A 15,552-nucleotide genomic window follows, 5' to 3' on the forward strand; every position below is an offset into this window, starting at 1 on the left:
TTACTTCATTTTTTTTCCTTGAGGGCCATTTTCACATGTACAAAAAAAAACCTTGCAAATGAGATATTTTTTATATCTAAAATTCACAGCATGTCTTGCTGTTAAATTGCCACCTTAGAGGCCTTTTTTAAATTTCATTGAAAATGCATATTAAATCAAAGTGATAGACACATGTAATGTAAAATGTCTGTCAACAATTAGAATCCCATTTGGAAGTTTGTAAAGCATAACAATTTAAAATGAATTTAGATTGAGAAGAAAAGTTTTTAGATTGAGAGGGAAAGTTTAGCCTGCAGTACTGCAATTTTGAACAGAAAAAATCTAAGATTTTTGCCTTTTTCTTAGTAAAAGAAAAATAAAAGAACCAGGAGTCCTAACGTAGTTAGTTCACCATCATGTGTCAGTCAAACACCATCATTCTTTCCACAAAGTCCAAATTATGTTGATTTGGAAAGGTATAATAAATCAGTAAGTATACAAATAATACAATCCAACAGAGAAGTGCATTGCCCTGTTGTTTTCAAGGAACCTAGGAATACATGTATATTGCAGCTGAGACATCCAATAACTGTGCATGCTATGTATTGAAAAGTGCAGCTGTTTTTATTGGGCCAGACCAACTCCCTGCCCAGTAACATCCACGTGGTTTGAAAAACAAAATAAAAATGCTTTGAGGGAAACTTCACCAAATTTCCCTTGTATTCTTTTCAGATGATGGTTTTTACACAGACCCCTCCCAGATGCCCTGAAGCGATGGGATCCACCCACACGCAGCGCCTCTGGAGCGCTGAGCTCCTGCCAGGCAGCCTTGGCCTTGGCCCTGGCTCCATGGTTCCACACTGCCCAAGGCCCTTTGTGGGATCTGGGCTGGCAGCCAGAGGGGTGTCTTCAACATAGTAAGAGCCCCAGGGGGGCTTCAGACATCAGTAGCTCACCTCTGGCCTTTCCTGTGTGGTAAACGACTCCTCTGGTACATTTGCTGCAGTTCAGAATAAGGAATCCTTTAAGGAAGGGAACCAATCTCTCTTCCACCGTAGAAAAAAGTGCAAGTCCTGCGTAAAAGGGGTTCTTCATACACCAGTCAGAAAGTGACATACACGTGATTGTATTTTAAAACACTTGACAGGTCTGTGCTGCCAATAGCCCAATCAATTTGGTCATGTGCCCGAGCTACAGTGTATGGGCCTACACCTGGATTTTCTCTCAGGCTGAGGCCTACCAAAATCAAGGGTTAGATGAGAGCTTATGACTAGTATTTACTGAATACAAAGCAAACAACAAGTATTGTGATTAATTCTAAATTTTGTAGCATATATTTATTTTTTATCTTACAGCACACTTTTCCAAGCAGTATCCCATAATGCTGTCACTGAAATTAGTATTATCTTGGCGATGTGTGCCAATGCTTCAAGCACAGGACAGTGCATTCTCTGTGGTGATGCATAGCTCCTTTAAGCAGATACACTTCCAGTACTGATATACTTGTGTATAATTCTTCCAGATTAAATTCTGGCTGTTTCTAAACATCCCAGTTATCACTTTGACTGATTTTATGAGAATGGCAATAAGGAAGCAGAATAATAAGAAATGCAAAACAAATTCTACAGTTTACTCCTGAAAGGAGAGTCAGTCCAAAGAGAACTTTCTGTGGTATGTTACTGGTTACAATTATTGTAAAAATAATTGTGTGCCATCCCAGAAGATGGATGCAAAATAACAGTAATAGTTTTTGTCTTTGGTTATTTAGTATTTCTGTTGCCTTTGAGTAATCTGGGTGAAGAGTCAAGATTACCTGTGAATTATGCATTTAAACAGGTGGTTTAAGGCAGTGTTCTAAAACATCAGACTTGTTTTGCTTAGAGAAGCGGTAAGTTCTTTCCCAGTCACGTGAGTACCAGCAAACAAATTCCTGCAGGCTTCCCAGAATATGGCAACCAGCACCAGTCACAGGATTTTGTTGCTCCAGGCAAAACATTAAATGTAGGCCCCTCACAAGGCACCGTCACAAGCACAGGCAAGTGTTACAAAACATTTTGCAGCCCTAGGCAGCTGAATGCTCGGCGTGGCTGGTGGTGACAGTGCTGGCCCTGAATGTCGATTTGCCTATCTCTCACCCATTAGACTCACATCCATCTCACTTTCTACCTTTGCACTGACTTTACCTAATTGCTGCTGCTCAGCGTGACTCCCCTCACTGAACGTGGTCAGGTCTTGTCCTACCTTAGAGTGATCCATTACAAGAGGGGCAAAGGAGCTGCAGGTCTGGCAGCCCTTAGGGAGCAGCGCTGGGTGAAATCGAATTTTGCTATTAGAAAATTCTAGGAGTGAAACAGAGAGTGAATGATACAGCTTGAACAGAGCGAGTGCAGCATGTTATTGCATTGTGAGATTACATGTACAGTGTCACAGAGGACAGTACTGAAAGGGGAGGAGGGAACGAACCATATTTATCCTTTGTTTAATTCCACTTAATTCAGTACATTTATAGTGCATTTGGCTCTATGTTTTCCTGAAACTGTTATTCTTAAATATGATAGCTTTGCTTATGCTTTCATGCAGCATAAAAATGGAAGTTGCTTCAGCTGCAAAAGAAGCCAGGTTAAGTAAACTTTAGAGATGGAACAAGTGACTTCAAGCCCCAAAATGTATGAGAGCACAAAGGTATGCGGCTGTCGACTGAACATATTAACAAGAGACATCTTACTAAGAGGTATGTTATTTACATGCTATGCTAATAATTGTCACTGGTGACATCCCTAGACCTTTTTTCTATGGAACAGTTGTTTACACTCATCTGAAGTTAGTAATGGGCCTGATCTGGCACACTCATACAAATACAGCTCCTCTCAGAAATCGGTTTGTATAGACTGGGGGCTTAGGCGCATATTTTATTTGCAAACAGCTGGAACAGCTTAAGAAGTTACCATACCACGCACTGTTGCCCCATGCAGATTTCCATCCCTTGCTGGCGAAGTATGTCATGCAAACATTTTTGCTAATGCTAGAGCAGCACAGACTGGGAGTGCTCACCCGCTGATTGCCTGGTGACAGCTGGGGGACAGCATCTTCCAGGCATGGGGCAGCGGTAGACAGTGGTGGGAAACGGTATATTCGATCATTCCAGTTAGCCCCTGCTGGAAAAGTGCTCATAGAATCATCTAGGTTGAAAAAAGCCTTCAAGATCATCAAGATCTAGACTGAAACACTGCCCACGATGCCCTCTGCTTCCTGCACAAGGATGTATTTCACCAATAGTGTATTTAGAACAGAGCACTTGCATTGCAGACTTCTGAGGACAAGAAAAATGGCTTTTCATGAACTCAGAAATGAGTATGAGGTGTATCCTGCAGCTTTACAAATGGATGTAGAATAAGTACAGGTGTTTGACTTTCCTCAATGTACTACATTGCCTCATATTCAAGTATGATTCTCCCCGTTGTGCTATGCCTGTTGCATTATGGACATGGCATTATGACAGTTGAATTGCTGAACCAGTACAGACTGGTTGTCTTCGCGTGTACGTCTTTGCACCAGTTGTTTTGGTGATAATTTAAAATTTACTGAAACTTTAAACTCTTATTTGAGCTGTGCTTCTAGGGTGCCAATGGCTAGGAGCGAGCTCAGATTAGCTTCGTGATTGCGTGCCATCCTAGGGTGAGCCAGCTACACTTCAGACGGCTGCATACAACATGTGAATACACGTGGAAGCCCTCTGGAGATGGAATCGGATGCTCTGTGCAGGACCGTAACGCCAAATACATAACTCAGGGTGACGTTCAAGGAACGGTTTGTGCGGCCATGCTGACAGCCCAAGCTTACCATATAAGGTATGGAAAGGGTGGAAACTTTTTTTTTCTGAACCCAAATCTGGTTTCTGGATTTGTGAGGAAGGATCTTTTTGACGTCTCTTTTTGAAGATTGCTCTTTTGATTCTCGTGACTGGAGCTTCTTAGGGAAAGAAAGCGTGAGTTTCCTCTTCTGGGTGGTATCTGTAGGATGTTGGCTTTATGGAGCAGTAGTTATCACGGCTCTCACTGGATCACTGACGTTGTATCTGCTGATGGTTCAGTAAGAGTTGGCTGACAGCTCAGTGGTTGACTCTTCCCCCTCTTTCCAGCTACAGATTTGTTTTAACTAATAAGAAACTCCTGGACTTACCTTTTGAGGTAGGCAACAGCTGTTGTTTCCACCTGAACATCAAATGATCGCTAATAGCAAGAAAAGAAAACTGCAACAATGTGGCTGGGGGATCAGATTGCTCGGTGAGGAAATGGGCTCCCCATAAGCTGCAGATAACGCGTGTGCAAGTCTGTGAGCAAGCATATTTATGCTCAGAGGGTGAGTTTTACACGTTGCCATTGCAGACCAATTCTGTTAACAGACTTGGCCCAGACTGGGTGCAAAAGATGGATGGTGAGGACACTGCCTAGCTCAGGCATGGAAAGCAGCACATTATTCACAAGGCATTTACTTTATTGCAGCCAGCAGCTGCCAAGCCAGCTTCTTGCATTGATGCAAAGAGTATGACAGTTTTCACGTTGTAAACACCATGCATTAATCAGAGCACCTCGATATTATGCAAACAAAATCTGTGTACTTACAAATACTTGCACTGTATTTGAATCAAAAATAGCGTCATGAAAATGCGCTGGGTTGTCAGGCTCATTTCATCAGTCAAGAAATTTGGGACTGTACAGGCAACAGTTCCCCTGAGGTTTGAGGCATATTTATCCCATAATCGCTGCATACTCTCCAAATTAAAATTAAACTTTAAAATGTAAATAAAAATGCACACTCTGTAAATCTGATTTGACAGCAGAAATCTGTTTGTGACGACAACAACAGGTCTTACTTTGTTAGATGATTACCTTGTAGAAAATCATCTGTATATTACTAGACAATTGCCATATGAAATGTTGGCCTTGTATTTATATTTTGACAGGCTGAAGAATTTTTGCATAATTTTGCTTCAAAGGTAAGCAAATCCTAAGGGAACGCTTTTTTGAAGAGCACATTTTTTTCCTTAAATAACCTGGAAGATACGTCCCTCAGTCCTACTCCTTCATTTGCTTTTAAATGGCTCCCACCTCCATATTTTATACTATTTTAGATAGTGCTTTGATTAAAGAAATGATAGCTATGATGACTTTAAAAAAATTCACACTAACACTCTTGTGAATGTACCCAGGTGCAGAGCAAATGTGACTGTTTTCCTATGGTATAAATGAACTTTTCTTAAAGCAAAATGTTTGGAGGAAATCTTGACTGGATAGCTAGTTGTCTTATCATCTAATATCAGATGTATTTTTCATGACTTTTCTTTTGACATGTACATATTTCCATGTCTTTTTTTTTTTTTTTTTCCCTCCTGTTCTAGCAAAAATGATTTCTGTACTGAGAGACCTCACAATATTCTTTTGGAATGTCTTTACAGCCCAGAATGTTTTTGTTTGTTTGTTTGTTTTAGTTGTATCTAAGGCTGAGAGATTTGTGTTACTTCTATACTTCTGTTTTTCTAGTGAAGCTACATTATGGCTACATATGAGGCTGTGTTACACTAGAATATTTGGAAAAAAAATGGGGTGTAAAGGGATGTAGCTTGCAGAAAAAAAAAAAAAAAAGGTTCCCCTGTGGCATCAAATGAAATTTTTTATTCTCTATAGAACCAATAGATTTGTTCTGTCCATAGATGATGACCACTGTGTAACAAATCAGTGGGGAAGATTTCTGACCTAAGCAGCCTACCTGAAATATGCAGTTTTTTCATTAGTCTAAGAAAAGGTATATAAACGATAGTGTGATACCTTGAGATCAATAACAATATTGAAACCAAAGAATTTTTTCAAGTGTATGGTACTTAATTAGAGAAAATAAGCCTATATTTTTAACAAGGGGAACAAGACATTCTGCTGCCAAAAAAAAAAAAAAAAAAAAAAAAACTATCAAAGAGAAGAAATAATGATAGGCTTTAGGATGTGAGAGTATTTTTAACTATTAGCACTCTCTAGGTTCTCTGTGTAGTCACATAAAACTGCGTGGAAGACTTTTGCAGTGCTGCATATTTATCTTTCTGTGTGTTTTTTCCGCCTCGTGGGCTATACGTACAGACCAGTTGCCTATGCACTGATGCGGGATATTGCTGGTAAAGGAGTGAAGCGAACCAGGTATTTTTTTGTCCCTCGTTTTTTAACCATCCTGCCCGAGAAAAAGGATTTTCCATCCCACTTGTTTACTTCGTGATTTATGTCTAAATTGACAGAGTCCTTCGGAGGCATTCGTGTTAAATTTGAAACAAACATATTTAATGCTCGTGTTGTAATAAAACAGCTAAAAGAGCAGATTAAAAAGATATGCACAGAGGGGTCTGATTGATTGAGGGATTGATTTTACTACTTTTCCCGTAGGTGGGTAGTGATGGCTGTAAATCTCTTGATAATCATTTCAGAAGCACCTTCATCAATAAACTCGAAAGGGACAGCTAGGTGTAAAAATTTGCTGGCCATCAGGTCAAACAAAAGGCAGCAAATGTGTAAAGAAAGAATTGAATTAACTAATCCCACTTTGCCCGGTGATGGCATTACTCACGTTCATTTTTATCTCGGGGGCGGGGGAATTCTCCATCACTGTGGTTCTCTGAGATTTGGGGGAGAGCGGGAAAGGCTCAACCCGTATTGCTTACGATTCAATTATGCGGCTAAAAGCTTGTGTTTGTGAGCAATGATCAATTATTAGTTGTCAGTAATAATGGAGAAGGATTCAATGCTGCTTCTCCCACTCCCCCCCACTCCTTTTTTTTTTTTTTTCTGGGGAATTCTCATTAGGAAAATAAAAATAAAATTAAAAAATAAGAGGAGAAGAAGGCGAGGAAGGGGGAGAGCTGGCAGGACTTCCACAAAGTAGGCATCCCTGGCCCCAGAGAGCCCCGGGAGCGGTGGTGTGGGTGCCGAGCAGCGCGGTGCGGGCTATTGCCACTAAAACAAGTCCAGGGCGCTGGGGCCAGCTGCCCCCGGGGAGCTGCGCCCCAGGACTGTCTCCAAAGTTTATTATACAGCGGAGCACAAAGCCAAGTTCCCAGCTGACTGCAGCATCTGGAAGCCCCTAATTACACACATTTCGGAAAGCCACGGAACCTGTGTTAGCTGCAAAGCGGCTCACTTTAGAGGTCAACTGCAGCGACGTTGGGAGCCCTTCCGCAGTCTCTTTTTTTTTTTTCTTTTTTTTTTTTTTCGGTTTAAAAAAGAGAGCAGAGAAGACGAAGAGGGGGAGAAAGCAAAGCAAAAGAGCGAGTGGCCCCGTTCCCTGCGAAGCAGGTATTTCTGCAGCGGGGAAATGGGACGGGAGCCGAGAGCGCTCCCTCGGCGGCGGCGGGCGCGGAGCCGCAGGTTGCGCTGCCCCGGTGCCGCCGGCGGCGGAGCGCTCCGAGCAGCTCCAGAGGTGCAAATTTGCAGAAAATATGAAATCAATTGGCTTTCCCCCCCGGCTTGTTATTAACGCTGTATTAGGACGACGTGGGGATCGCGTAGCTTTTAACCCCTGAGTGTTTCAGGGTGTTGGGGCTGCTCGCGAAGCTTAATAACAATAATCCAGTCTGGTGGGCTGCATCTCATTGAAAGCGTCTCTGCAGAATGAACTGCAAATTATCCCCTGTTTACCATCTCCTTTCAGTGCTCATCTCAATGAACTGGAGATCGATCCCCACCACGGGTGTCTTCCAGCCGGGCTGATTTGCATTGAAGCACATTAGAAAGCCTCCCACCTCCATTAAAAAGAATAATCCGAGGTAAATAAAAAAAAAAAAAAATCTCCAAGGTGTGGCGGGGAGGGAAAAATATCTGTCACTGTCACTGGGAGCTGGGAGAGGGAAAACCCAAGATCAGAGTATTTACGCTCGTGAACTCTCACAACTTCTGTTGGAGACAATGACATTTAATTGATGTATTGCTATCAACAACAATAAAGACCGATTTTTCCCTAGCCCTGGAAATGCTGCTCTGCCTCCACCCTTTCCCCACCCCTCCCGGCCCCCAGCGAAGGAGAGGAAAACAAACAATAAATAATCAAGCGGTCCTAGATTAAATACCAAGTGCTGCTTTATACATTAGCGAGGGAGCAGAGAAACGAAAAAAAAAAAGTTATAAAACTTATTTTCTCTAGATTCATTTATTTTTCTTTAATCCACTATTTTTCTTCTCGTTGTTGCTTTTTAATTACCAATCCACGGCCGCCTTTTTCCTGCCACGAAGCAAAGGTACTGCTCATCTGGGGAAATTTGTCTGAAGTTTAATCGACAAACGTATAATGAAATTGTAAACGCGAATAATTTGGGGAGAGAAGCTAGATCAGAAACCGAGGGATGCTAGCGGAGTGATTGATACAGTTGGAAATACAGACACGGCCGTGTCCATAGATCCGCGTGGGTGTTTCGTGGGCATCTGCGTGGGGCTAGCTGGAAGTAACGAGTGCGGGGCTGGACGTGCAGGCTCTGTTTCTTTCCCACCGTCTCAGGGTAAGGAGGGTGACAGCCTGCGCCGAGTGTATCCATCTCTGCCGAAACATCTCTTTAAATATTCAGTGAAAAATAATGTCATGTGAAGTACCACCTATAGCAACATTATTATCTTCATTCTTCAACATCATCCCCGCTGATAGCTTCGTTTGTCTTTGGCTCAAAACCTACTGTACCGAGTGCTGCGGGGAGGGAGGGGGCTCGCCCCGTGCCGAAATGAAAAGAAGCGGTGGTGGCCGCTCCGCAGCGCTGCCTAAATACCGGAGTGGCACCTGGGAGGCTTTTTCGGTTCGTATGGGTTTGTTTGTTTGCTTTTGCGGCTTTTTTTTTTCTTTTTTTCACCCTTCTCGCTAAACGTTTTGCAGTCTCTTTCGTTTAATAATGAGAAGAAAACGCGAGCGAGCCGGTTCCTCGAATGGCAACGTTTCTCCCTCTCTGCCTTCTCCTCCCGCTCGCTCTCTAGGTTTTGCCGGCTCATTTGAAATTGAAATGAGTTGTAGCTGAGCAGCCTCTCGCTTTTGCGGAGAGTTTGTTAATATTAATACGGGGAAAAGGAGTAGCTCCTACAGCAGAGCAAATAACCCACGGGGGGGACAGGGCGGGAGCGCCGAGTGGCTCAGGCTGGGGGGAGAAGAAGGAGCCCGGGGTCCCGCTGCTCGTGGGGGGGGGGGATGCGCGGAGGGGCGCGGGGCGAACGCGGCTGCAGCGGCCGCTTGGCAGCTGGGCTTTTTCTTTGGAGATCGGGACGTTTGTTGGCAAGAGCCCCCCCCGGCAAGTTGTACCCGGGAGGCGAAGCCGGGTGCGGGACGCGCAGAGCCGCGGGCAGCGCCCCGGGGGCGCGGAGGGACCGGCCGGGCTCTGCCCCCCCGGCTGCGCGCCCCCGGGGCTCCCGGCCCCCCGTGGGGTGTGGGGTGGCAATGGGGGGGGGGGGTAGGGGGAGAGAGAGGGGAGAGGCAGGACACCGAGCAAGAAATAAAAGTCAGGAGTGGGGTCGCTGTGGAGGGGGGGGGGGGGCGGTCCCACACCCGTGCCGCGTTGGGCTGGTGGAGGGGGAGCGGAGCCGCGGAGGGGGAGCGGGGTGCGCCCCCCGGCCCGGCCTTCCCCGGGCGCCGTCGGGCGGTTTGACTCCGAGCCGGATTGACTCCGGGCCCGATTGACTCCGGGCCGGATTGACTCCGGGCGCGACCAACCGGCGCGGCGCGGAGGCCGGGGGCGGAGCGGCCGCCTGGTCCGCCCGCCGCTCCCAGCGGCGCCCTAATTGTCCTGGGAATGTGTGAGGTAAAACCCAAACCCTTCCTATTTTCAGCACCCGTCGGGCCCGTGATATATGGAAAGGGAAGGGGGGGGGGGGAGGAGGGCGAAAACGGATCTTTATTTGCAAATGCGGGGGACAGAAGAAAGAAAAAAAAAAAAAAAGAGGAAAAAAAAAAAAAAACACCCGAAACTTTTTTTGCGGCGGCGGGACGGCGGCGGAGCGGCAGGCGCGGGGCCGGGCAGCGGGAGCGGGATCGAGCTCCGGAGCGGCAGCGGGAGCGGGGCTGTCCCCGAGCGGGCGCTCGCCGGCCGCCGCCGGGGGTGCGGGGCCGCCCCGCCGCTGCCCCCAGCCGCGCGTCCCGCCCCCTGCCCGCTCCCTCGCTGCTTCCCCTGCCCTGCCGGCACGGCTCGCGCTGCGGCCGCCTCCCCCCAGTGCCCCCTAAAAAAAAAAGAAAAAGAGGAAAAAAAAAAAAAAAAAGTGAAGCGAGGCAAAGCGGGGAGCCCGTCGGGGCTGGAGGCAGGGGCGAGGGGAGCCGCATTCCTATAGTAACCGGGATGGCGCGGTGCAGCCCCGGCTGGTTGCTAAGAGGGTTAAACTGTATCCAAACAGCTTTGGGGAAATCCAGCCCCTTCTCCTGCCACATGGATCGACTCATTGGGTGGGAGCGGCGGAGAGACAAGGGTCTCCAGCAAATCAGCGCCTAATTGATTAAGGCGAGCTGGTTTGAATAGAGCTGGCCATGTGCCAATCGCCTTTCAAAGAGCCCCTCTATGATTAATCGCAATGCATTATTGATAATCATAATTATAGCAGGACACATGCGCGGTGCGCGGAGGATTGGGGAGGCTGGGGGGGGGAGGCTCGATTTCCGTAATTTTGAGAAGATTTTTTTTTAGTAATTTTTTATTCTGCCCCAGCTGATGTTTGAGCCAGCATGTCGCGGAGGAAGCAGGCGAAGCCTCAGCATTTCCAATCCGACCCCGATCTGGCCTTGTTATCCCAGCGAAATGGTGAGTTCTTCTCCTCTCCCTCGCACACATTTTAACACAAACCCGCACAAAATAGATCAACTTACCTCGCGGGGAGCCGGGGCCGCGGCGGAGCGGGGCAGCTGGATCTCCCGGAGTTACGTGTGTGGGGGGGTCCCTTTTGGGGTTTTGCTCCAACTTGTTGGCTTTTCTCTAATTTTATTTTTTAACTCGGCATTTTCTTTCGCGTGTTTCCTAACGAAACCCCAAACTCTTTACGTTTTGTTTTTTTCTTTCTTTTTTTTTTTTTTTTTTTTGATGTTTTCCCTCCGCCCTCCCCCCGCGGGGCGGTCTGGCATCCCGAGCCCACAGGAGATGGCTCCGCGCCCCCCGCGCCCCGCGGGGCAGGGGAACAACGGGGGGCTGCAGCGGGGCGCCTGAGCCCCGCAGCCCCCCGGCCCGCTTCCCCCCTCTCCGGCCACCCGCACGGTTCCCCCGAAAGGGGCGGAAAACCCCCTCGGGCACCCACTTTCGTGCCCCCCTTTCCTTCCTCCCGGACCCCCCTGTCCCCGCCGCCCCGAACATTTCCCGGGGGCCGAAAAGTTGCGGCGGGGGCATCGCCCCGGCCCGGCAGCCGCCGAGGAGCTCCGCCGCCACCAGCGCGGAAGCCCGGGGCAGCTCGGGGGTTTGTTTGCTCACCCTATTTTTATTTTAGTTTAGTCTTTTTCTTTTTTTTCTTTTTCTTTCTTTTTTTTTTTTTTTTTTTTTCTCCGCCTCCCCCCTCCAAGTCGGTGAGCGAGGAATAAACGCCGGCTTTGTGTCCGCCAAGATTTGGAGAGGGAGCGTGTGAATTATTATTATTTTTTTTCATTTTCTCCCCTTTCCTCCCTCCCAGCCCCCCTTTTCTTCCCTCCCCCCTCCCGAGAAAAGGGAGATTTCGGAGCAGTTTGGGCGCAGCGCGGCGGGGCCGTTCCCCTACCCCTGACCCTACCTGCGCCTGCCGGCGGCCGGGACGCGGGGCGACAAGTGGGCGGCGGGGGGCCACGGGGACTGGGGGGGGGCCACGACGCCCCCCCCCCCCCCCCCCCCCGGTGGCCATGAGGAGGGCGAGCACCGGGGGGGAGCCGCGGGCCGGAGGCGCCTTGGGCGGGCAGGTAAGGGAGAGCCGGGGCGCGCCAGTGTCCCCCTTTGCCTGGCGGCCCCGCCGCTCGGGAGCACCTTGGGCTTTCCCCGGGGCCGGCGGCAGGCTCCCGGCGGTGCTGCTGCCGCCTCCTGCCCGGCCCGGCCCGGCCCCGCAGCCCTGCGAGCGGCGGAGCGCAGCGCGGTGCCCGCTGCGGGCGGAACGCGGGGAGGGGGCCCCGGCCCCGCACCCCGAACCCCGTCGGAAAGTTTGGGGGGCCGTGGCCATGCCCGCTGCACCGCTCCCGGGAACCCCGGCACGGCCGCTTCGCCTCGCGTAGCTCTGCCGAAACGGTTCTCCAAAGTCCCTCGGCTCCCGGGAGGCGGCCGCGGGTTTTTAGCTGAGTTTGGGGCGCTCCGAGTGCGCTCGAGTTTTGCCATTTGCTGAGCTTAATCCCCTTTCTCGTCGCAGTAAACGTATTTATTTTTCTTGCGCTGTTATTTCTACTTCCTCCTGAAGTTTCGAGCAAGAGTTGGGGAAAACGCTGGGGTTTTAATTTGTCTTTCATCGGCCTCCTAGGAAAGAATTTGGAACTTCTTAAAGTGAGCGGAGAAGGGAAAACTGAGATGGAAATTATCTTGCTGGGAAAGCAGAGAGGGATTTTTCTCATCTTCACTTTGTTTAATTGCATCTTCTGGCGCTCGGGGTCTTTTTTTTTGTTTTTACCGGACAGAACAGAGCAAAACACCTCCAAGCATCTATTTTAAAAGTTGCTGTTTCTTCTGGTTTCAATTTTTTGATCTGCTTTTGCACATCATTTTCAAGTGAAAGACCCTGGGAGTGTGAGAAAGGAATGTTAGCTGAGCAGCTTTCCTGCCTGTTGCTAAATGATGTACTTGCAGTAAGTTGGATTTTGCCTGAAATGATAGCTCGGAAGTGAAGCTTTTGTTTAGTTTGCCTGCCTATCGGAAGTTAAATAAGTAAATAACAAAGTTTATTTTCAAAAAAATACCATCCGATAGCCTAGGAGAAGCAGAGGGCTTTATTACAAAATCTGTAGGAGCTTCCTCCCGCCCTTCCGTAGTAATGGGCTTGGGTTATGGCTGTTTTACATGCTGAGACGCTAAGTTTTGAGTAAGTTGCCCAGAGGGTGTGTTTTGTAAGCGTGTTTCAGGATCCAGGATTTGCAATAATCCCGGCACAGGGCTGCCCTCCGCCTCGCCAGGGTCCCAGTTTGGCGCTGCAGCGAGACAGGGTGGGTGAGCTGCAGTGAGGACAAGTTTGCATCGTATGTCTTGCACGACAAAAACTCGGGATTCTGAGCGCTCCTTTCTTTTCCTTTCACACCCTGACTTCAGGTTTGCTAATTCTTCTGCATTTTGCTCAGGGTTCAGGCAAATTTGACATTGCGAGCCCTCCAAAGCGCTTCCTGTAAAGGTAGAGCTGGGCAGTATTTTGAGCGAAAGAATAGAGTGGCCCGGGAAAACTTCTTGCATCTGATTTGAATTCTGGTTTGTTAAACTTTCTGTTATAGTTCCATATCTAAAGATCGATGGAAAAAAGTTCATCAGGCTGCAACAGCACGTATTTATTTTTTTACTGCTCCCTTTTTTTAAAGTTCAAAGCTCACTCAGTTCACCCTCACCAGGGGGATTTCCACTTAAAATGTATTTTTGGTGCAATCAGTGGATAAGTAAATTTACCTTCTACATTCACCCCGTAAACGTGCACATTTAATAAAGTTCATGTTGGATTAACCAGAACAGGTATCAGATTAATAGCAGAAATTAACTTGCAGCATAAATTGTATTCAACAAGTAACTAATTACTGGTAGGAAGTGGGCAGGAGACTGGGGGATTATTTCCTTTTGTTAATAACTCAGCTACTTTGGTGATATTTCAGTTTTCTTGGAGCTGTTTGGAATTGTGTTCCCAATTGTAGAAGAGGATTCTCGGAGCACAATTTACCGAAGCAAAAGTTATCTCACAGAAATAAGCCAGCCAGACTTGGGAAAGGGAAAATATTTGCTGTCCGTCCATATAAAGGCTTGTCAGAACCAGTGCCTTTTCATGTCAGTAATGGATTTGGGTAAATTCCTGCTACAGCTTTATGATCATCCACGTAATTGTTACTGGGCCCATGAAACGAGAGAAATTATGATCGCTTTCTTTAGTAGGATCTGAAGGGCAGGGTGCTTAAGAGAAATAATTGCTTGGTTAGGCTGCTTTTAGTTTGTTATGTAATTAGGCCTTTTTGTGAGATAACTGCAGTGTATCAATTCAGAACAGACACTTGTGTTTTTTCCAAAGGTGAGCCCAAAGTGTAGAGGGCCTTGTGAAATATCACTTATGCAGATGCAATTCAGAAATAATTACTGAAACCCATATGGTGGGAGTCGTCTAAACCCAGGGTTAGTTCAGACCCGTTTTGTGCGTGTTTCCCCTACATAACCCGCATCTTTGTCTCACTGCAAAATATTTATGTTTGAGTTTGTACCTTATTTATCTTTTTGATGCTAAGTACCATCTGGCTCTCTGAGGACAAGCCCTCCTGTATATTTAGCTGTACCAGTTCTTATTGCATAACTCGCTTTTAACCATATTCATGCTTCAATTGTGGAAACATGAATCCCTATTGAAGTGACCTGAGGTGCCTCTCAGAAAATGCAATTGTGTTCCTTGAAACTGTTTGCAAAAAGCAAAAGGAGCTTCTCTGGCCAAACACCCACAGAGGAAGCTTCGCTGTGTGCATTTTCTATGCTTTAAGGTGCATCGCACCTATGTGCTTCACAGCCTGGAAAAAAGGAAAGTTGAAATGCTCAAGCGAAATTGTTGCTTCGTGTCTGTATGGCTGGTGCTAGAAAAAAACTTAAGTGTTCAGCTGTTTTAACCTTTGCTAGCCTCCTTCCATCCAAAGGTGACAGGGTTCAGATCACAATATGTACTTCAATATCTTGCCAGTGACCCCCGAATTGAGTCTTACTGGTTGCTTAGCAGGAAGTTGGTAGTTTATTTTAGCTTCACCTTATCAGCTTTGCTTCTTTTGCTAACCCTATTCCCCTGTCACCCCTCAGATGCCAGACCCCCGAAGAGGAGATTGACAGGTAGTTCCCATAGCTCCGTTTTACCCTCCAAACAACAGGGATTTAGTTTCTTGTCCCTTTGCCAATGTTTATGTAGCCAAAGTTTAGATATAGCCTTAAGGAGCCTTTCTTTTACGTGTCACTGGAACAGTGAAACTGCACTGAACTTTTTGAAGAAACTGTTGCAACTGGAACCCCATCTAGTGTTCGTTTTGATTCATCCATAAGGAAGACATTTTTTTTTAATTGTGCTCATTAGGATGGATTTGTTCTTAGTTTCAAGATCGCTGGAGATTTTTTTAAATTTTTTTTTTTTTTTGACATCGAGTTAGAAAATCTTTGAGAGAATTTAGCTTTGGCATATAGGGTAATTGCATTGCCACTACTGATACGGCAAAGTTTAGAAATGGAGTTATATGCAAACACAAATACCTGCCTTATCTTGCAACTAATTTTCTCTGAACAAATTGTTACTTAAAACTTGCTATTTGTAAGTCAGTTAAAGGAGGGAGGAATTAAAGGTGTGCCTGTACGTTGGGGACAGATATATTTTAAAATGTTAATGTACATTGGGGGTGTGGAAAACTGCCTGGCTGGGGAAAGGGAGCTGCTGAAAAGTT

General features: G+C 46.9%; 1 protein-coding gene across 1 annotated transcript in view; it reads left to right on the plus strand.

Moving 5' to 3' along the window:
* The window catches only part of SALL1 (spalt like transcription factor 1), a 226,569-nt gene that overhangs the window by 4,468 nt on the left and 206,549 nt on the right, over window positions 1-15,552 (plus strand). The window contains exons 2-5 of the mRNA XM_084533410.1: window positions 2,560-2,710; window positions 3,654-3,827; window positions 7,666-7,780; window positions 10,679-10,771. Of these exons, the coding sequence (XP_084389536.1) occupies window positions 10,696-10,771 (76 nt within the window). The 5' untranslated portion in view covers window positions 2,560-2,710; window positions 3,654-3,827; window positions 7,666-7,780; window positions 10,679-10,695. The remainder of the gene's footprint in view (window positions 1-2,559; window positions 2,711-3,653; window positions 3,828-7,665; window positions 7,781-10,678; window positions 10,772-15,552) is intronic.

Source organism: Aythya ferina (assembly GCF_964211825.1).
Source record: "Aythya ferina genome assembly, chromosome: 12".
Taxonomy (NCBI): Eukaryota; Metazoa; Chordata; class Aves; order Anseriformes; family Anatidae; genus Aythya; species Aythya ferina.